This window comes from Pelophylax lessonae (assembly GCF_965119305.1).
Source record: "Pelophylax lessonae genome assembly, chromosome: 9".
NCBI lineage: Eukaryota > Metazoa > Chordata > Amphibia > Anura > Ranidae > Pelophylax > Pelophylax lessonae.
Window position 1 is genome coordinate 80,046,595 of NC_138776.1, and position 22,050 is coordinate 80,068,644.

At 44.9% G+C, this 22,050-nt stretch overlaps 1 protein-coding gene and 1 pseudogene across 2 annotated transcripts in view; both read right to left on the bottom strand.

Moving 5' to 3' along the window:
* Positions 1-22,050, bottom strand: part of LOC309564229 (alpha-1-inhibitor 3-like) — a 102,337-nt gene that overhangs the window by 56,210 nt on the left and 24,077 nt on the right. The window contains exons 2-4 of the mRNA XM_082268856.1: positions 9,930-10,113; positions 7,357-7,516; positions 1,882-1,938 (exon numbers count right to left, since the gene is read on the bottom strand). Of these exons, the coding sequence (XP_082124982.1) occupies positions 1,882-1,938; positions 7,357-7,516; positions 9,930-10,113 (401 nt within the window). The remainder of the gene's footprint in view (positions 1-1,881; positions 1,939-7,356; positions 7,517-9,929; positions 10,114-22,050) is intronic.
* LOC309563303 lies at positions 11,191-12,371 on the bottom strand (annotated as a pseudogene). The gene has a single exon. The product of its transcript is annotated as an uncharacterized misc_RNA (transcript).

The following is a 22,050-nucleotide window of genomic DNA, read 5'->3' on the forward strand; positions in this document are numbered from 1 at the left end:
CCAAGTCTCAGGGCCTTTATGTCAATATGTCCAAATCTATGGCCCTCACTGTGTCGACTCCCCCGGCCTTAGTTGAACGCTTACAGGTTAATTGATCCTTCTCCTGGAACCACTCCTTCATCCCTTACCTGGTTATTAACTTAGTCCCTTCAATAGACCACCTTTACAAAATTAGCTACTCCCCTCTTTTTAAAAAATCATCATCTGACCCCTCTCATTAAGGCTACTGTGTTAGTAAACTGGAAATGCCCCTCACAGAGAGATACCGCTTTACCCAAATTTCCCCTTTTTTTACATTCTATCTGGACTGATAAGCCTAATCCTCATCTGTCACACCGTATGAAAAGTGATGTTCCAAAGTCATGGACATGAGGGGAGGAATCTCCTTAATCTACTCTGGCTTAGCTGAACCTTCTGAGAAATGGCCTACATGTTAGGCTGGGAGCGGCACTTTGAGATGAACTGGGATCTGGATACCTGCCACTAGTGCTTTTCACATTCATTTAAGGGGGTTAACAAGGTCTATTTAAATCAAGCTAACCTGAAGATCATGTCTTGCTGGTACCTGATTTCTACTCGCCTTGCCAAATATGCCCAGAAGTCACTCCTCTATGCTTCCGAGGCTGCAGGCATGAGGGCTCGTTGCTCCACACTTTCTGGCAATGCCCCAGATTTAGGGGGTTCTGGAATCAAATTTTTCACTTGATACATAAAATTACTGGGATTTCTTTGATCCAGAACCTACTAATTACCCCTCTCAATCAACGCACCCCTAAGATTTCTAAATGCTCTTAGGCCCTAATTTTCTACATGCTGCTGGGGCCAAACTAATGATTGCTCAAACCTGAAAGAAACCCTTGGTTTCTTTTCATTTGGCCAAGCATAAAAAATATCCTGGATCATGTCTCAGGAAAAGATTATTAGCATACTCCTGAACATTAGCAAACATTTTGAAATGATCTGGGATCCTATACATTGGAGTTCCCCTTTACCATGTTAATAAATCTCTCTTATTTGCACTGGCAGAGAGTTGGTTCTCTGCAAAGGCATTCCCTTCCTATCCTTCCCCACTTTCACTTTTTTCTGTCCTTCTCCAGACCTGGCCCTCTACTTTTCACGGGTTCTTTCCTCTCCCTTTCTTATTACTTTGGCCTAATCAGCCCCCATTTTCTGAAATTCCAGTCCTGTAGTCTGACTTGACCTTTTGAGTGGGATAGGTTCCTAGGTGGGCCCATAGGTCCTCTTCTGTGTTGATTTGTTTCCTTAGCCTCCCGGGACAATATCTCCCATTACAGAATTCTAGTAAGATAACCTCTCCCAAGGTCTATATGTGATATTTAATTGCTACCTATCTGAATAGTATTTTATTGTTTATTTGAGGGCTCTCAATGTCATGTCTACACCCTTATGGACAATCTTCACGTATAACTCAGGTTCCTGAATGTTTAAAAAAAAAACATTTTTTTCAAACCTGAGTTTTTGTGTGAAGATACGTCAGCAGGGCACCTATAATACTGTGGAACCCTATACCTTTTTTTAGGGATCCTAAGGGCTCAATTTTTTTGACATTTGATACTTTGTTCTTTGTAATGTTATGTAGTTATCTTAGGAGCTTTAAATGCTTAGAGAGGTGATCATAACACCTATGCTTTCTTCATATTGGTATATTCTTCCACCCATTTTGTTTATGTTTTGCTGGAATGGCTCCTTGATATGACACGCTTACTCTTCAGATATTACTATATTTGTATACCTTGATATTAACCTTTCTCAATAAAAAGATTGAAACATAAAGATAGTGGTTAGTAAAGTCCCTTATCCAAAACGTTGCTAATATATCCCCCCCCCCCCCCCCCCCACATTTCTTCCAGAGACATTTACTTACCACAGTATTTTTGGGTTGAAGATCTTCATCAAGGGAGAGAATTCTGAATTTTACTGTAAAAGACAATTATAAAATGTTTTAATTTGTTTGGTTCTCGCCTAATCATTTAAAAAGTATTTCCAGGGTTTTAGTTCAGGGGTTCCATCATCTAAGCCGTGGAATTTCTGGTCCAGTGAAACACAACTGGGCTTTGTATGAGGCCTAAAGTAATTCTGAAGGCAAAAGTTTTTTCTTTATATATAAAAGAAGGTTTACTGCTCTGTGAAATGATATTGCACAGAGCTGTCCCTTACTGGCATTGTCTGCTCCTTTTTCCTTTTTTCCGTCGGTGCCCCCAGAGCAAATGTATACTATGGTGGTACCCATGTAGGCATGCTCCCAAGCTGGGCAGTGTGTGTCCATAGGGCTTCTCTGCCACACCCCCCTACTCTCTCCTTACAGGATTTGACTGAGAACAGCAGGAGCCTATGACTCCTACTGCTTCCTGTGCGACCAGAAGATTAGTGGAGCGGTGCTGCCGACATGGATTGTGATGGATCATGAATGGTGCCAGGTAAGTAATTAGTGGCAGAAGGAGGGAGAAGAGATAGCGGAATATATTTTTAATATAATGCAAGGAATGCATTAAGGTAACCTAGTATTTTACCTTTAGAAACACTTTAAAGTGATTGCAAATTATATTTATTTATTTTTTTCATTTAAATGAGGTGATTCACAGAGTGGTTTTGTAGGTCCCATAATATTTGGGCATATGTTTATCAAAAACTATCATAAAAAAAATAAAAAAAAATTTAGTGCTCACAGACAAACATAACTTACAAAATTTCTACTAAATTCCTACTAAATATAAAAGCTAAAATGGCATTGGAGTTTTTTTTTTTTTTAGAAAAAAATTATATTTTCACTTTCATTTGCGAAAAGGTGAAAATTGAAGCTATGAAAAATTGTAATGAACCAATCTGGAGGTTGGCTTCACACGTACAGTATGATTTGTGCCAACACCTAATCAGAGTGCCACATGTGTAAAGCATTGATGTATGTTGTGATATGATAGAGGCATACATTTTATTGCAAAGCAGTGTGCTGTAATGTGCAGCAACGTGTCGCAAAACACTGCTACACATATATTTTAATGAATGTGAATAAAACAAATTAATTCAATCAAAATTAAATTACATTGAAAAACTAATTTAAAATGGGACATAATTAAGCACTACAATGCACTGTAAGAATGCACTGCATCACTTGTGCACAACACATACAAGTGCAGGCTGGTTATGCAGACCTTAGTGTATGCCCACTGATGTAAATGGGCATTTAGTGTGTTAGTACTCTGCAGTGCACTTAGACACTAAAGCGTATTGCCACTATGTTTGTAGTATGCTATTTGTGTGTGGGGGAGCTCCAGACGGCTCCAGTCACAGAAGCAACTGTTCATTCATGCTGTACAGGCTACAGCACCTGTGTAAATGAGTCCTAAATTGTGATTTATATTTTTTTTGTTTAATTATTTTTTTACAATTTGTTATTCACATTTTTTACAGCCCTGTTAGGAAGGGGGGGGGGGGGGTGCTTTGTTGAAATGTCATGAGTCCAAAATGACTCCTGATATTTCACTTTTGAGATAGAGAATAATATCTTTGTCTGCAGTCACAGCTATACTGAATGGATTAATGAACAATAAGGAAGTACTCTGGTGTCCGTTTATGAATAAGAGAAGCCGTCATTCTCAAGATCACAGCTGATCTCTCATATGTATCGGTTTATGTAGTTGACATGTTACCCTGGAATATCTCCCTTCCGGATTCTCCAGCACAGAGGTGGTGAATCTGGGAGAGAAGCTGGTGCGAATAGAGGAAGAAGACATCTTTCTTCCTATATATCAGCACCAGTGGGTTAAAAATAATAAAAAACAATATATATACACTGCTCAAAACAAAATTAAAGAAACACGTTTTAATCAGAGTATAGCATCAAGTCAAATAAAGTTCTGGGATATTTATCTGTTGGTCAGTTAAGTAGCAGAGGGGTTGTTATTCAGTTTCAGCTGCTTTGGTGTTAAAAAACAACAGATGCACTAGATGGGCAACATTGAGACAAACTCCAAAACAGGAATGGTTTTATAGGTAATAGCCACTGACATTATTTTACCTACAGTAGTCATCTTTTCAGTTTTTCACTAGTTTTTCATTTGGCTAGTGTCAGTGTCACTACTGGTAACATGAGGTGATACCTGGACCCTATAAAGGTTGCACAGGCAGTCCAACTCCTCCATGATGGCCCATCAATACGTGCCAGCAGTTACTCTAGGAGAGCTGGACAGGGCCATAGAAGGTCATTAAGCCATCAGCAGGACCGGTATCTGCTCATTTGTGCAAGGAGGAGCAGGATGAGCACTGACAGAGGACTACAAAATGACCTCCAGCAGGCCACTGGTGTGAATGTCTCTGAGCAAACAATCAGAAACAGACTTCATGAGGGTGGCCTGAGGGTCTGACTTCATGAGTAGGGATGATCGAACTTTTCAAAAGTTTGGTTCGACCAGAACATCCGAACTTCCCGAAAGTTCGACCCGGATTTCAGAACCCCATTGAAATCAATGGAACCCGAACTTCGGTAATCAAAAAACACCATTTTGAAGCCCTAAAACCCAATAAATGCCCCTAAAAAGTGCCTAGGGTTCTGGGTCATGCCCCAGGGACTATTAATCATACAAAAAAAGTTCTTAAAAATTGTCATTTTTGATAGAGAGCCAATTATTGAAAAAAAAAAAAAATGAGATTTCTTTGGATTTAGTGTCTGGGGGGTCTAAAAAAGTGTACCTGTGAAGTTCCAGCTATGTAGCATGTCCATAACCAGAAAAAAAAGTTTGTTTGTATTAGAATTAATATAGAACAGGGATATGGCTCCGCTATTTTCACACCTTGCCGGTTTTGTAGCAAGCGTTTTTTTGGGCATTTTTTGGGGGTCTTTGGAGGCAGGCATAACATCAGAACTTCTGTGTAGGGGTATATATACACACACACATGTATGTATATATACACATACACATATATAGGTGTGAAAGTAGCAGAAACCTATGCTTGCGCTAATTAAATAATTAACAGGCATATGGCTCCGCTCCTATCACACCCATATGTGTGTATGTATGTATATAAATACATATAAGTGTGTGTGTGTATATATACCCCTATACAGAAGTTCAGATGTTTTGCCTGCCTCCAAAGACCCCCAAAAAATGCCCCCCAAAAAAAATGCCTGCTGCAAAAACACACCTGGGCGTTTTTGTAGCTGGCGTTTTTTTGGGCATTTTTTGGGCGTCTTTGGAGGCAGGCATAACATCTGTACTTCTGTATAGGGGTATATACACACACACACATGTATGTATATATACACATACACATATATAGGTGTGAAAGTAGCAGAAACCTATGCTTGCGCTAATAAAATAATTAACAGGCATATGGCTTCTCTCCTATCACACCTATATATGTGTATGTGTATAAATACATATAAGTATGTGTGTATATATACCCCTACACACAAGTTCAGATGTTATGCCTGCCTCCAAAGACCCCCAAAAAATGCCCCAAAAAAATGCCTGCAACAACACACCTGGGCTTTTTTTTTGGCGCAAGCGTTTTTTTGGGCATTTTTTTGGGTCTTTGGAGGCAGGCATAACATCTGAACTTGTGTATAGGGGTATATATACACACACACTTATATGTATTTATACAGTTACACATATATAGGTGTGATAGGAGCGGAGCCATATGCCTGTTAATTATTTAATTAGCGCAAGCATAGGTTTCTGCTACTTTCACACCTATATATGTGTAGGTGTATATATACATACATGTGTGTGTGTATATATACCCCTACACAGAAGTTCAGATGTCCAAACATGTCCTCAAAAAAGCCCTATAAACGCCTGCAGCAAAAAGCAGGGTGACAGGGGCGAAGCCATATCTCTGTTCTATAAGTGTTCTAAGAGAAACAATCTTTTCTCTATAGCGGTCACCCTGACATGGAAGGGTTTTGTCACCCTGCCATAGCAGTCAGAGTCAGTTCACCCTACACTACACTACGGTCACCCTGGCACTTAACACTTTCCCTACAGAAACTAGATTTTTGAATCTAACTAAAGTGGAAAATAGCACCCTAACTACACTAGATATCCCTTTACTCACACTAATAATTGCTAAATGACACTTTGAGAGCAGAAGTAACAGAACTGCTTCCACTCTCTCCCACAGCCCTGTATTAAAATGGTGTAGATTTGGCGGGGCTATCTTATATACTGGGGGGCGTATTCACTAATGATTGGCCTCTGGACCCCCTAGTCAGTCCAATCACATTCCTAGCATTCTCCTGCCCCCTCAATTGGCTTTTACTGATGGTTCTGGTCCAATCACGGGCTTTTAAAGTCCATTTCCTGTCCCATTGCATTTTGGTCGGTTCTGGTTGCCGAATTCCGAACTTTTTCATCAAAAAGTTCAGAATTCGGCCGAACCTCGAACAGTCAATGTTCGGGTCGAACCGATGGTCGACCCGAACCGTTCAATCATCCATATTCATGAGATGGCCAGACGTTCCCGACATTCAATGTTTTCTAGTGGCCCTGTGCTCATTGCCCGGCAACGTGGAGCTCGATTGGCATTTGAACACCAGAGTTGGCAGGTTCTCCACTGGCACATTGTGCTTTTCACAGATGAGAGCAGGTTTACCCTGAGCACATGTGACAGACGTGAAAGGGTCTGGAAAGCTGTGGAGAATGTTATGCTGCCAGTTTACAATGCTTAAGTAATGAATGAACACAGGAGTGATTGGTACCGATTACTCACTGTGGTTGATTTACTAAAGGCAAATAGTCTGTGCACTGCAAGTGCAGTTGCTCTAGATCTGAGGGTAACATGCAAGAAAAACAGCATTTTTGCTTGCACATGATTGGATAATAGAAATCATCAGAGCTTTCCCTCATTTCAGAGCTTCCCATTAGATCTAGCAAGTGCACAGTATATTTGCCTTTAGTAAATCAACCTCAATGTGTTCATTCAGGAAAGGAAGGGGTTGTTAACATTTTTTTTAAATAGCAGTCCGGGGGACAGTTCTGCTATAACTTAATGGTCAGCGAAGTAACCATGAAGTTATAGCAGAAGGGAGGATGCAGCCAATATAAGGCTTACTGACCTTGCAAGCTGAAAATGGTTCCGTACCCCCCTATAATTTATGTCAGTAGCAGAAAAAATATTAATAAATGCATTTTTTTAATACTCTTTTGTTGAAAAAAATATAAGGATTGTCATGCCATTTTCATGACCATACTCTGTGTATTGCATGTGCCCTTGGCATTGGGGTCTAGCATTGTCCCTTGTGTGGACTTTTTTGCACATGGCACGTGCATCTCACTGGTTTATCTATTTGCTGGAATGGAACATGCCTGTAAATCTCTATTTTAAAGCATCAGTTACCCGTTTGTCCTGGTTTGTACACAGCTTTGTCTGTCTGAACTAGAAGGCTGGATCTCCTCTTCTTCACCAGAACTTTACTGCTCTTCACTATTGTTTCCCCTGCATTCTCTATGGAGATCTTCAATATGCCAACCACCTCTGACTCTACAGACTTGTTAACCTTAGTGAGAAAAAAAATGAATAGGTTAGAATTGAGCTTTAAGACACTAAAGTCCCTGTATATAAGAGAGCCAACTAAACATGTTACTAACTGAAGCTGACCTAGACCACTCAATGTACAGATCACTTTCACCTCTTGCTTTTATGAACCTTTATTGAAAAGAGTGTGTATAGTGTTTTTGTTTATTTTCTCTTTATTCATTTATTAGGAATCTGGCACATGGCTGATTAGGGTTGTACACTGTCGAGGACAGGGGTTTCCACCAGCTGCAAACAGGAAGCCTGCACAAATCAATGACAAGGTGACACTGTCCACATCTATCCACAGCTGGCTGTCAATTAGGGACAGATGTGCACCTCAGCATGTGAAATGTCTGGGTCTAGGAGCACACATCTGTCCCTAACTGCAGGTAATCATTCCATGTGCAATTACATGTGAACAGCTGCAGACAGCCATGGAGAGTGTCAACCTGTAATTAAAGTATATAAGTATATGGGTTTTATTTCCATTGCCGATTGAAAACACTGTGTCCATGATAGAAATATGCTGACCTGGCAATGTGTGGCACTAACTGGCCATGTGCATGAGCCCTGTGGTCAGGGTTAAAAAATACAGTTTTTGTATTTTAGTATACACCCAGCAGGTGGAGATCTAAGCTCTTTATTATGTATTTGACATACCATCCATGTCCTCATGACATTTATACTAACACGCACGCACGTGGCAGAGCAGTGACCCTCCTGCTCCATCTCCCTGTTTGGAAGGCTAACATTTATACTTTTTATTACTATTATAGAGAGCCTGAATGAAAACCACTTCTCTTGGGGTTTTTCTTTAGAAAAGTCATAGTGTCATGGGTGTCCCTCCCACTTGAAAAAAATACAATTATCGAGCCCAAAACATTATAAATTTCCTTTACTAAGAGAACAACTTTTAATATCAGTTATCAATAGTAACCATTCAGCACTCATCTTTATTTCTCCTAATAAATTAACGTTCAACAGATTAAAATAAGCTTGGATTGTGTGCTAGGACTATGGATTCAAACTTACCATCATTGTTCTGTTCACTGTTCTCTTTTAAAAAGAATCTGATTATAATGTCCACAAACATAAGACAAGGTTTTCTCATTTTGCCCACATATGGTTAGATCAGAGAATAATAGTGTGCCTGCCTTGGAGTCCCATTGTTCTCTAGTTGATCCTGTCAGGGGAATAGATCAGCCAAGCAACACCACACTAGCTCAAGCACAGTACCAAATCAGGCACTTTAAATTCCCTCAGGGGACCAGGGAAAAGCACCACCAACCAACCACCAAGGGGAATCAGCAAATCACTAGATGGGCCCTGTGTGTGTTATATAGATAACAATACCATTCAGGGTCAGATGAAGGGCAACTGGTGCCCTTAGCACAATGGTGCCCCCTTGGCCCCTCCATTGCTTAACTGATCAGACATTATTTCACAATAGGTGCTGAAAGTGAAATTAAAGTTTGAAAATTGATAAATCATCATGTTTTCATATTATTTTTTTATCAAATGGGCCATGGATCAAAATCAAGCAAGTGACCTAGGTTTTCTATCTGAAATAATGAGGGAAAGTATTTATTTGATGAATGCAAACTAAAAATATATATATATTTACTTTATATTTGTTTTCACAATTCTTCCTTTGATATTCACACATTGAAATTAAAAAAATATATACTCAAAATCCTTCAGTTATAAATAATTTTTTCACTTTGAACCTAAAACCCTGTAAGAAAATGATTTTATTAATATTACTTATACCATTGAAGTCTATGAAGATTTAATGATCATGCATTGCCAGGAGGGCGGGGGCTTGCAGAGCAAGATATAGACAATGTAGGCCGTGGCCATCGGATCATTATAAGGATAGATCTGTGGATGGTGGAATCTGTTAGCTTAGGTCAAAGGGGCAAAACTTATAAGGCTATTTTGTTTTAAACTTTACTTATTCTCTAAGGGCATGATAGCTATGCAGAAAACTATGCAGTTCACCCTTCCCTTGATGCCCTAAGCATGTGCTTATTTTGCTTAATGGTTATTCCAGCCCTGAAAAAATCTGTTATACTGATCCCCTAAATCCCCTCAAGCCAAGTGGTGACAATTATCTTACCATCTCCTCCACTTTCGGCTTTCACTCAAACCTTAATTGAGGAGTGGGCAGACAGGGAAAATGACCATCATCGATTGCCCTTTTTGGGATGAAGTCACAGTATTCTCCACAGGACCTACCTAACCTTTTGGCTCCTACCTATTCACCTGACTCTCAAACCCCAGTCAGGTTGGATCTCACATCTTAACCATCTCCTGTTTTAATCATCCCCTTAGTCATGTAGACCCTCTGTTTATTTTTCTTCTGCCGGTCAAACTTTATGCATATTTGTTACCCTGATTGGAACACAGGTGAATATGGAGTCCTGCTTGAAGCTCTTCTCTACAAGAGTTGTGTTCTCTTCTTCCAGATTTAAGGAGATCTGTACTCTGCTCTTGCCCTGAGCCCCCTCCAGGTGTATACATATGGTTTCAGAATGCTTGGAGCGAATCTCGGAGGGGAAGATGACCACATAGTGCCTAAGAAGATGAGAGCACATTTTAGAAACCATAAATTATGCAACATTTGTTTCTCTTTAATAGTCAATCAGAATATTTGTACATGTAATGTATCCAAACCATTCACATGCTTTTTTTAATTATTTTTTTTACCTTTATCTGGTTTTCCATAGACAAACATTTAAATAAAGAAAAAAATCACATCAATCAAATAATCATTCATATACATAAAATCCCCCGATTCCCCCCTCCCCTTCTATTTTGCCACTTTCTCCTTTCTCCTCCCTCACCTTTACTAAGTCTTCTTCTCTCCCCACACCTCCCTCCTCCTCTATACTTCCCATATCTCTGTGTATTTCCTCTTTTTCCTAAACTCTTCCCATCTATTCCAAATAGTGGAAAATATCTCTATTTGGTCCTCTCTACTACTGCTCAAATATTCCACTTTATACATGTACTTCATACGTTTAAACAATTCCTTCATCGTAGGACTCTCAGGGTCCAATCATTTTTTTGAGATTGCCCCTTTTGCTGCATTCATTAAATTTTGTACCAAAAAATTCTTGTATTGTTTTATTGAGCTATGTGTGTTACGAAATAGACAAAGCCACGAGTCATCTGGGATCTTCATTTCCGCTATCTCCCCTATATATTTCTTTTGGTTGAAAATGTAATCTTTATTTGCATAAAAGATATACAAAAAACAATACTTTGTCGGGGTACATTCTCCCCTGTACTGCGACGCAGCGCATAAATACACTACATTACAATACATTTCCGGTCATACAAATAAATACATTCAATCAAATACATTCATTCTGCGGTATGATGCCTGATGTGTTGTGCGGAGTAAGGATACCCCGTGCCATCACATCATGCATGACGCCGCAATACCCCTAAAACATGAAACTAAAAAACGTTGTCTATACGATGCTTTACTCAAACAATATCAATATAATATAACATTTCAAAAAAGCAACAGGTGTGATGGGGGGGGGGGTGGGAGAGTGGGGTAAGGGGAGGGGAATGAAATCACAAGCCCGAAGCTTTATTGAATGGACAGAGACACACAAGGGAGAGAGGGGGAAGGGGAAATCTTCAGACCTCCTCTCCCTCCACGAGATCCATCAGGTTATAGTCTCTGAGCAGACTGTGGACCAGTCTGCAACAGTCCTCAATGGACATCCTCTCCCGCTGGTGGATAAGGCGCTTTCTGGCGCACCATAAAGCGTCCTTAAAGCAACACAACAACCGCCAGGCGTTGTCAATGTCCTCCTGTGAAAATGTTCAGTGAAAAAGTCCATTCAGCACAGCGAAATGTGTGATGGCAGTCTGTGGAACAAAGTCTCTAAGTTCAGGTTCCAAGGCCCTCAACAGGCTCTGTGCAAATGAGCACTCCCAGAAAACATGAAAAGACGTTTCCTCGTGGATGATACAAAAGGGGCAGTGCCTGTATCTGCACAAGTTTCTGGCATGCATGAATGTCCTGAGAGGCAGTCCCCCCTGGATTGCCATCCATGCCAGATCTTTATGCCTGTTGGTGAGTCCCTTTGAAGAAACATTCCTCCAGACCACTTTGCAAGTGGCTGAAGGGAGGCCTGGAACAGTCTCAGCAATGTCCGATGCTCTGATCAACTTGTAGATAGTTTTTGGCTTCCACAAGTCGGGCTTGACTCCATGCAGCACCTGCTCCTTGATGAACTTGAAAGTATCCAAGTAGTACCAAGGAGTGTCCCAGTTGTAGGGGATGGAGCTGTCCCATTTGTCCCATCCAAGAGACCTCCAGAGAGGCAGGAGGAAAAAACGGGACATGGAGTTGCCTCCAGAGTCCGAAGTTCTGTCTTCTAAAGTTCTGCGGATGCAGTTGCAGGCAAAGAACACCCCCAGTAGCGTTGCGATGTCAGGCACTCCCTTACCGCCCTTGAGGGGTTCCTTGAACATGACTGCCCACTTCACTCTGTCCATCTTGGAGCCCCAGATGAAGTGGAACACCGCCCTGGTTATGGCCTTACAGGTGTTGACCCGCGGGGGCCAGGCCTGGGCGAGGTACTGCAACACAGGGAGAATCTCGCTGCGGAGAACCAGTGTTTTCCCTTCGATGGGGAGTTCTCTGAGGCTCCATAGTCCAAACTTTTGTCTCATCTTGGACAGTCTCTCCTCCCAAGACTTCAGAGCTGTGCCCTCAGCTCCAAACCAAACTCCGAGAATTTTGATGAAGTCTGCCTTGATGCTGAAAGGGTGGATGCAGAAGAAGGCATGAACCACTTTCCGAAGAGCATGATCTCTGACTTCCCGCAGTTGACTTTTGCCCCTGAAGCTTTGCTGAAGTCCTCACAGGTCTGGACGAGCGAGTCGATGGAGAGCTGGTCAGCACAGAACACCGTTACTTCATCCATGTAGAGTGAGCACTTGACAACCCTTCTGTCTGGTCCCGGTGTGGTGATCCCTCTGATCTCTGGGTTCTGTCGGATGCATTCGGCAAAGAGCTCTATACAGCAAACAAAAAGCAGAGGTGAGAGAGGGCAGCCTTGTCTGACCCCAGAGAGAATAGGGAAAGGGGCAGTTTTCCAGCCATTCACCAACACCGTACTACAAATGTCATGGTACATCACATTCACATATGAACAAAACATGTCCCCAAGACCAAACCTGTGCAGAGCTCTGCACATAAACTCATGGGAGACACGGTCAAAGGCCTTTTCCTGGTCAAGACTGACCAGGGCCGCGTGCACACGGCGGCCTCGAATGTACTGGACCATTTTGAGGGGGACCCCACGCCAAGCTGCCAAGCTGTTTTTACCCCCATTTTATTTTAATTTACATTTTATTTTTACAATTATTTTTTAAATTCAGCTCTCAGCAGGGAAGCCTTAAAAATCTATTAACTGGGGGGTGTGGCTTGGTCATGGCAGCGTGAATAAGTGCCTAGCTGTTGCTCCCGCTCCTTGGCCTTCCCTATCGGCATATTTCGATGATTTTATAGATATATCATGAGCGTACAGAAGAAGTGGAGGACAAGGAACTCATCTAGGGGAACACCTACAGCCCCCATCCGTAATTTTTTTCCGGGTTCATAGGGAACTTTACAGAGACTGTTTCAACTGAGCCAGCGTGGCGGCCTAGGTCCTGCAGCCATGGAATCTCCAGCTCGGAGCTCCCTCTCCCAGCCTGTTGTGGCCGATGTATCTGCCGCTGGACCGTTATCCTTCTCCCAGCCTTCCACGGTAGCTCCAGGATCGGGTTGCCCAACTAGAACAGGCGCAGGCATCGCATAGTGACCTTCTGGCGGAGACCCAGCTCCAATTAGAAGACTTAGAAAACCGGAGCCTCCGCAATAATTTGAGGCTCCGAGGCATCCCAGAGGCGACCGCCTCAGAGAACTTGGTGAAATATGTGAAGGCGATCCTATCCCGCGTCGTGACTACTGACCCGCCTGTCTCATTTAACTTTGATGGGGTGCATAGGGCCCTGGGAGCGAAGCCAATGGATCCTGCTAGACCTCGGGATTTCATCTGTTGGCTCCACCGCTATGGCGTGAAAGACGGGTTCCTTCGAGAGGTGTGGGCGATGGGACCAATTGACTTAGACGGAGCTGTGGTGACTATCTATCCTGACGTTGCCAGGGGGAGACTCCAACGACGATCTATGCTGAAACCTCTTTTGGAATGGATCAGATCGCCGGAGTTCACTTACCGATGGGGGTTCCCCATGCAGTTAACAATCCAAAAGAATGGAGTCTTCTTCCTCCTACGCAAGCGCGCTGACCTTCCAGAACTGTTCAGCTTTCTGGCCATTGAACCTGTGGAGGTCTCTGACCGGATGGCTCGCCTCCCTGACCGAGACCCTCAGCAGCAGCATAGTCGCTCCGGCCAGCCTCCTCCGAGATGCCATCGGTTGGGAAGAAGAGGTTCCGGCTCTTGTGCTCGGGGACCGGCCGTGATGGCCCCGTAAACGTAATAATCATCTGGACCTGATTTGTAGGTACTGCCCTCACCGCGCTCTTTTGTCCCCCCTTCCTTTTTTTCTGCCCCCATTTGTCCTACTATCGGCCGTGTTATGCCTTCCCATCCTCCCGCTGGCCCTCTGCGTTTTTGAGGTGCACCCTCCTGTGCCCGTTATATTACAGGACTGTCCTAACCAGGACATTGAGCCCACCAGTGGTCGGACTGGGCCGCCTTCGCCCCATCTGTACCCCGCCGCTGAGTTTGCTGAATGACTGCGGTGCATGTCCCTGGCCGCCGGACTACTCATATGTGCTATGCTGCTCTTCTACTGGTAGTGCTCATCTGGAATCCCCTGTGCCTCCTCATTATTAGTTTGTCAGTAATTGCTTATTAGGCTGATGGGGACATTGGTGGGCCACTGTTTGATCCTGGTACTGGGGGGGGGGGGGTTGGGGTCCAATGGGTCTGGAGGAAGGGTGTTTTATGTTACTGTTATTATCCCTTTTTTTCTGCATTGTTTTTTTTTAACACGGGGATTCGGGGCTCTGTGATGGGTTGGGGGAAAAGTGGAAGCCGCTGTTGTGGTCACATCAGGTCACCTGCCCTTGCTTTGGGGTCTACCTGGCGGGTTCTTTCCCGCCCCGCATTTCCTGCTACACTTAGGGACAAGCCCTCCTCCTTGCCTGCTCTCCTATCATCCAGTCTGTTCCTTCCTTCATTTCTTGTGTCCCCGACCGTTCTCCGCTCCCCCCTCCTTTCCTCGTTCCCTCGTCAACCCCCCCCTCCCCTGTGTTATCGCCCTACCCTGATGTGTCATCCCTGTCAAATTCCTCCCGTTCCACCCTTCCCTCGTTTCCCACCCTTCCTCCCCCTCCCTCCCCCTCCCTCCCTTGTTCTCTGTACTTCTCCCGCTCCCATCCTCCCCCCTCTGCCCTCTGAGACCGTTGTCTCAAGCAGAGCTGCTGCTCTTACTGTTTACGGGATGACTGCTCTCCCTCCTCCCCTATTCTGCTTTCCCTCATGAGGCTGGCTCCCGGGGTGTGGGGGGTCATATATTCTCAGTTGGCAGTGCCCCTGTTCTGCCTATATTGCTATAGATCCCTCGGGGTTCCTAGAACTCGCTTGGTCTCCTGGAGTGCATCTGTCGCCCTCTGCCAGTAGCCGCAGACTTTGATAGATAGCCGGTCATTTTGGATTTCTGCAGTCCACTGACTGGTAGTCCTCTCGGCTGGCTGTCCGGAATGGCAGAGGCGGGGGGGCACTGTATGCACTTCCTGGCGTCCTCCACTGGCGCTGCACTGTGCCGTGTACCCCTTATTTGTGCTCCTATACCACTCTCCTTGGTCATAGGGGACTGGGCGCGATTTGGAGCGGGATTGGGGGGGTATGGCTTATGGATCAGGCCCTTTCATTTTTTAAAGATAATTTGGTCTCCTTTTATTAGATCATTGTTACTGGTTTTCTCAGAGCCTCTTGCCTCCTATTACATGTTCAAGTTCCATGCTGATTTTTTCCTTGGTCCTATTTAACAGTCTACAGTATACTGTATGTCTTTCATTGAATGTTTCTTTACCCTTCATAAATGCTTCTAATATGTCTTCCAGGCCTTCTGTACTATTGCTTACTGCCGGTTGGGGTTTGGCTGAGGGCGGGAGCTCTCTTCCTCCTTTTGTGCCCTTCCGCTTTCCCCACTTAGGCCGACTCCCTAGGGTTCACTCCGTGCCACCCCACTTTAGGGGGGCTGGGACGGGACCCTTGGGTGTCTAGAGACGAAGTCTCAACAGCGTTGTTGATGCTTTAGAGTGGTTTTCTGGGCTCACACTAGTTGTGGGCTCACCCCTCTCTGCTACTCTCTCCCCCTGACTTTTGCCTGTTACTTTCTGGGTCTTCCCCACTCATTCTTTCCTCCTTTCCGCCTCCTGCTTGCCTTCTCCTCTCTCCTCTTCCCTTTATCCCCTCTCATCCATCTCCCCCTCTCTCTCCTTCTTTCTTTGCTCCCTTCCTTCCTTCCTCCGTTGCCTTTTCCTCTCCCTCTTATATTTCTCCCCTCTCCTCCTGCGTCTTCTCTCTTGCTTCCCCCCCCCCCTTTTTTTTTTCTTTCTTCCCCCTCTAGGCAAAGATGGCCACCGCACACGTTGAACCCATCCGTTTTGTATCCCTTAATGTCAAGGGGCTCGATACATCGGAAAAATGTTCTATTGTATTGGCTGACATGCATCGCCATCGTGCCCATGTTTGCTTTCTACAGGAAACTCATTTCAGACTAGACAAGGTTCCCAAACTGGGAAACAAACGCTTCCTGACGGTACACCATGGTTGTCCTTCTGATTCCAGATCTAGGGGAGAGAGCCTCTTGATTCGTAGGGGGTCTCCCTTGACTTTCTCTGATTCGTGGTACGATTATTCTGGTCATGCCCTTTTTGTCAAGGGCCGCCTGGGGTCGGTAACGGTCACCCTAGTTAATTTCTACTTCCCCAATTCTAACCAGGTTACGTTCCTTGAATTGATGTTATCACACCTGGCGGATTTTGCCGAGGGAGTTATCCTTATGGGCGGCGATTTCAATTTGGTGCTAGATCCGGTACTGGATGCCTCTAGGGGTGCCTCCCACATTTCCTATGCGCCTTGAAATGCATCAAAAAGAGTCTCCAAGCACTCCACCTGGTGGACGGGTGGCGCATTCTCCATCTGAGTACTTACGATTACACTTTTTACTCTCCACCACATGACTCTTACACACGCATTAATTTTTTCTTGCTTCCCCAGTTCTTATTATCTTGCGTCGTTTCAGCTTCCGTTGGCTCCATCACCATTTCGGACCATGCTCCAGTGGTGCTGGAGCTTGACCTGCAGCATCCTGAGGTGAAAAAATGGCAGTGGAGGCTGAATGACGCCCTTCTCCAGGACTGGAAGATCCTGGAGGAGGTTAGTGCGGAACTGCGTACATTTTTTGAACTTAATGCCATCCTGGAGAGCTCTCCATTGATTGTCTGGGAAGCTCACAAGAGCTATCTCAGGGGGGTCCTGATTAAGATTGGCGCTCAAAAGAAGAAGGAGAGGACGCAACAGATGAACGACCTGATGGCAGGCATTGGGAATCTGGAAGCGGTTCATAAGCGCTCACAAGCGAGGGATACCTTATTGGAGCTTACTGGTCTCCGTGAACAGCTTTGCGCTTTGACGCTGTTCAGGGAAAAATCTGCTCTGGCCAGGTGCAAAAGATCCTTTTACAAACATGGGGATAAGTGTGGTAAGATTCTGGCAAGTTCATCCCGGAGATCCTTACGGCCTCTAGCTGAAAGGTGCAGACGACGGAGGAGATCACGGAGGTTTTTCGACAATACTATGCTTCTCTTTACAATCTGTCCTCTGTGGGCACTTCCGAAGCTGCCTATTCCCGCATTCGGGAATACCTTCTGCGATCAGGTCTCCCGAAATTATCTGACGTGGAGATTGAACAGCTGGAGGACCCTATCCAGTCTTGGGAGCTTTCGGCGGCCATTGCAGGCTCACAGAATGGCAAGGCCCCGGGCCCCGACGGGTTCTCCCTTTTATATTGCAAGCTCTTTGAGGATGTCTTATCCCCACACTTCCTCTCCGCCTATAACTCGGCAGGCACGGGGGCCCAGTTTCCACTGGACTCGCTCCGAGCTCATATTACGGTGATAGCCAAGGAAGGTAAGGATCCTCTCTTGTGTCAAAACTATCACCCTATTTCTCTTATGAATATAGATCTGAAGCTCTTTACCAAGATCTTAGCATCATGCTTGGCCCCTTTGATCCCGTCACTGATACATGATGATCATGTAGGCTTTATATTGTCCCGGGAAGTGAGAGACAATACCACCAAAGCTATCAATTTGATACAAATGGTGCACACCCAAAAGGTACCCATGATGCTCCTCTCGACGGATGCCGAAAAGGCCTTTGACCGGGTGAACTGGTCATTTCTATCCGAAACCTTGACCCATGTGGGATTGGGACACCACATGATGTCATGGATCCAAGCGATCTACTCCCGGCCCTCGGCAAGTGTCAAGGTCAATGGCATTCTCTCTCAATCGTTGGATATTTCGAACGGCACCCGTCAGGGATACCCCTTGTCCCCCTTGATTTTTGTTCTGTCCCTTGAGCCTTTCTTGCGGACAATCTGGGCTAACGCCGACATCAGGGATGTCTCGGTCTCTGCAACATTTTCGCCCAAAGTGGCGGCGTATGCCGACGACGACCTTCTGTTTTTTCTCACACAACTGTTGATCTCGCTTCCTAACCTCCTCAAGGAGTTTCATACCTATGAAGCCTTGTCTTCTTATAAGATTAATCCCCAGAAATAGGAAGCTCTTGCTATTGCGATGCCAGGGAGCATGGCATCCTTGCTTTGGGCTAATTTTCCTTTTAAATGGAACTCTTCGTGCATTTCTAATCTTTGTATATCCCTTCCAGCTGCTCCTGATTGTGTATTCGATTGCAACTTCCCTCCTCTCCTCGCCCAGATACGGAAGGACTTGGAGGAGTGGCAACGGGGTATGTTCTCATGGTTTGGTAGATGCAAAATTACCAAGATGAACATAATGCCCCGATTACTCTACGTGCTTCAGGCTCTGCCTATTGCGGTTCCACCCGCATTCCTCAGATGGGTGAACAAAACCTTTTGTGAATTCCTCTGGATTAGGCCCCCCCCCCATTGTCGTTGAAGATCCTACGTCTGCCTAAGCTCTCTGGTGGGATGGCCCTGCCTGATGCGGCCTTTTACCACTCTGCCTGCCACTTGGCACGAGTTCTGGACTGGTATAGACATGGCTCCCTTAAACAATGGGTGCGGATTGAGAAATCAATTTGTGAGTCCTCTCTGGAGGCATTTCTGTGGATCCCTTGCCGAGAAACCTTGCTTCTAATCCAACCATTGGGGCCACTCTGCAGACATGTCGGAGGGTGTGCCACACTTGGGGTCTCGCCCCGTGGCCATCCCCTCTATTGCCGGTGGTGGAAAACCCGGAGTTCATGCCGGGTGTAGGAGATCCAGGATTCCGGGTGCTGAAGGATCGGGGTCTCTTCCAGGCTAGGCACTTTATCCGCCGGGGTCAATGGATTTCAAGACAACGACTTACCTCCGACCACACTTTCGACTCCCTGTCCAACTGGCAGAAGGTCCAACTTGCCCATTTTCTGAGTTCTCTCCCACAGGCGACTACTATGACTAGACGCCTCTCACCGTTTGAGGAACTTTGCGCTAAAACATCCCCATTACGCCATACCATCTCGTTGCTTTACCGCATGCTGACGACTCCCGAGCCGGGTTCCGTCCCCCGTTTATTGCATAGTGGGAACGTTACCTGGGCCTAACCCTCTCAGATCGCCAGGTGGAAAGACTTGTGTTCTTTATGTATAAGACCTCCATCTGTTCTAAATTTCATAGGATGTTCCCTTCCTGCTCCGACCAGTGCTGGAGATGTGGGGAGCAGGAATGTGCCCTGCTATTACAAATTGGTTAAAAAATGTTAAATTACATGCAGAAACATTTTTAAATGACATGCATGTGTCATAAAGGTGCAGAAAAATTGGGCCTTGGGTGTTGCCTAAACACTATAACCCCTCACAGTTACTCTTGCTGGGCGCAGGAACTGTTAAAAATTAGAAAAGAAAATTGAAAATCATGCACATGTCAAACAGGCGCTGAAAAATTGGGCCTTGGGTGTTGGTGGTGCCTGAGTACTGTAACCCCTCACAGTTACACTTGCTGGGCGCAGGAATGGGCCCTGCTGTTAAAAATTAGAAAAAAATAACTTAAAGTACATGCACCTGTCAAACAGGTGCAGAAAAATTGGACCTTGGGTGTTGGTGGTGCCCTAAACCAAAAACATCAAGATTCAGGAATAGGATAGGCAGCATAGACAGTCTTCAAGGGATCCCAGATCCCTAGCAAATTCAATCAGTTACATCAGCATCAGGGGCTTGACAGCCGCCATTGATCCAGGACTGATTCATTTTGATAAATGTCCTTTATCAGCAGCCACTGGCATGGCGAAAAGAAGCCAAGCTCCCTTGAGCCTGTCCTTGTGCCATACTCACACGGGTACTCAATTTTGGCCCTCTGCTTCGTGTGCAGCCGCTGTAGCATTGCCAATCTTGAGTTCCAGCTGGTGGGCATGTCACAAATGAGGTGGTTGCTGGGCAGGTTGAATTCCCATTGAAAAGCACTGGCATTGTATGATCATTGGAAATGGCCCCAGACTTTTTTGGCCTGCCTCAGGAGATCTTGTTAGCCCGGGTATCTGTTCAAGAAAAGCTACACCACCAGATTCAGGACATGTGCCAAGCATGGAACATGTGTCAAGAGAGAAGGTTTGGTGCCATTGTCGCATACAACCATTCCTGGCCCAAGCTGCCGTGGCGTCAACCACCTCTGAGCCTGCCCCTGCAGAGCTGACAGAATCTCTGCCCTGGTGTGGCTCCTGTCCCCTAGACAGACCAACTGAAGCACTGCATGGCATCTTTTAGCCTGACTTCTTGCATAGCCCCTTGAACTCTTAGGGAGCATTGCTGGTTCAGAGGATGAGGGAAGAGTAACTGTGAGGAGTTACAGTGTTCAGGCAACACCCAAGGCCCATTTTTTCTGTACCTGTATGACACATGCATGTAATTTAAAATGTTTTCTCCTAATTTTTAACAGCAGGGCCCATTCCTGCACATAGCAAGAGTAACCGTGAGGGGTTACAGTGTTCAGGCACCACCAACACCCAATTTTCTGCACCTGTTTGACAGGTGCATGTAATTTCAAATTTTCTAACCAATTTTTAACAGCAGGGCACATTCCTGCTCCCAGCAAGAGTAACTGTGAGGGGTAACCACATGACAGAATTAATAAAAAAATGGCATGGAGTCACCCCCAAAATCTGTAGGTCCTTTGCGTTTGGTATAGATTTTAAGGGGAACTCCACGCCAAAATGTAAAAAAAAAAAATGGAGTGGGGCCCCCCTTAAAATCCATGCCAAACCCTTATCAGAGCATACAGCCTAGTAGGCAAGGTAAGGGGGGGAACAAGCTCTCAGCCCCCCTATGTGAATGGGTATCAGGGTATCAAGTACATTGTACCCCTACTCATTCACCAAAAAAGTGTACGAAAAAATTAACACACAAGTCCTTTATTTAAAAATAAAAAAATTGTGTCCACCGATGAAAACCCATCGTCAATCACACCACCCACCCATTCAGTAGAAGAGGCCATAGAGGAAGAAGAAGAGGAGGGGGTGGAGCAGACAGATATGGAAATATCGCTACCATCCTTTTTGGAGGCGTAGTGGTGGAACAAGCTCCAGCACTGAACCCTCTCCTGCATCCTTCCTAGCTGCAAGAAGAGTTACTCAGTGCACCGTGAAGGAAATGTAATGTCCCCGACCATGCCTGCTGGACCATGAGTCAGCAGTAATGTGAACCTTGTTGTTGGCCGCTCTGTCCAACAAGGCAAAAACATTACCTTCCAAGTGATGGTGCAGAGCTGGAATGGCCTTAAGTGAAAAGAAATTTATTTTTGTAACCTACCATTGTGGTACAGCCCATTCCACAAATTCAGGAAAGGGGCAGAGTCTACCAGATGAAAATTCAGCAGTTGTAGTGCTAGCAATTTGGCCAAGCTAGCATTTAGACTCTGAGCATGTTGATGGTTGGGGCAGTATTTTTTTTTTTTTTTCGGTTCAGCAATTGGGGTAGCTAAATTTACCTGGTGGTGAAATCAACAGGTGGTGTACTGCTAGCAGATTGGGTGCAAGTACCTGTGGCACCCGTTAATATACCATAATCCCTCTCAGTGCAGGTTTTTGAGAAGACTTGAGGTATTGTAGTGGTAGAAATCCCAGATGAGGAGCAAGGAGAAGTCTGAATGTTTTTATGATGTGGGTCTTTCAGGTGCAGTTGCCAATGGACTCCATGGCAAGTCGTCATATGTTTTGTTAAGCATGTGGTGCCCAAGCGGCTGGTGTTCTGGCCACGCTTGATCCGCTGAAGTCTGCTGCATATG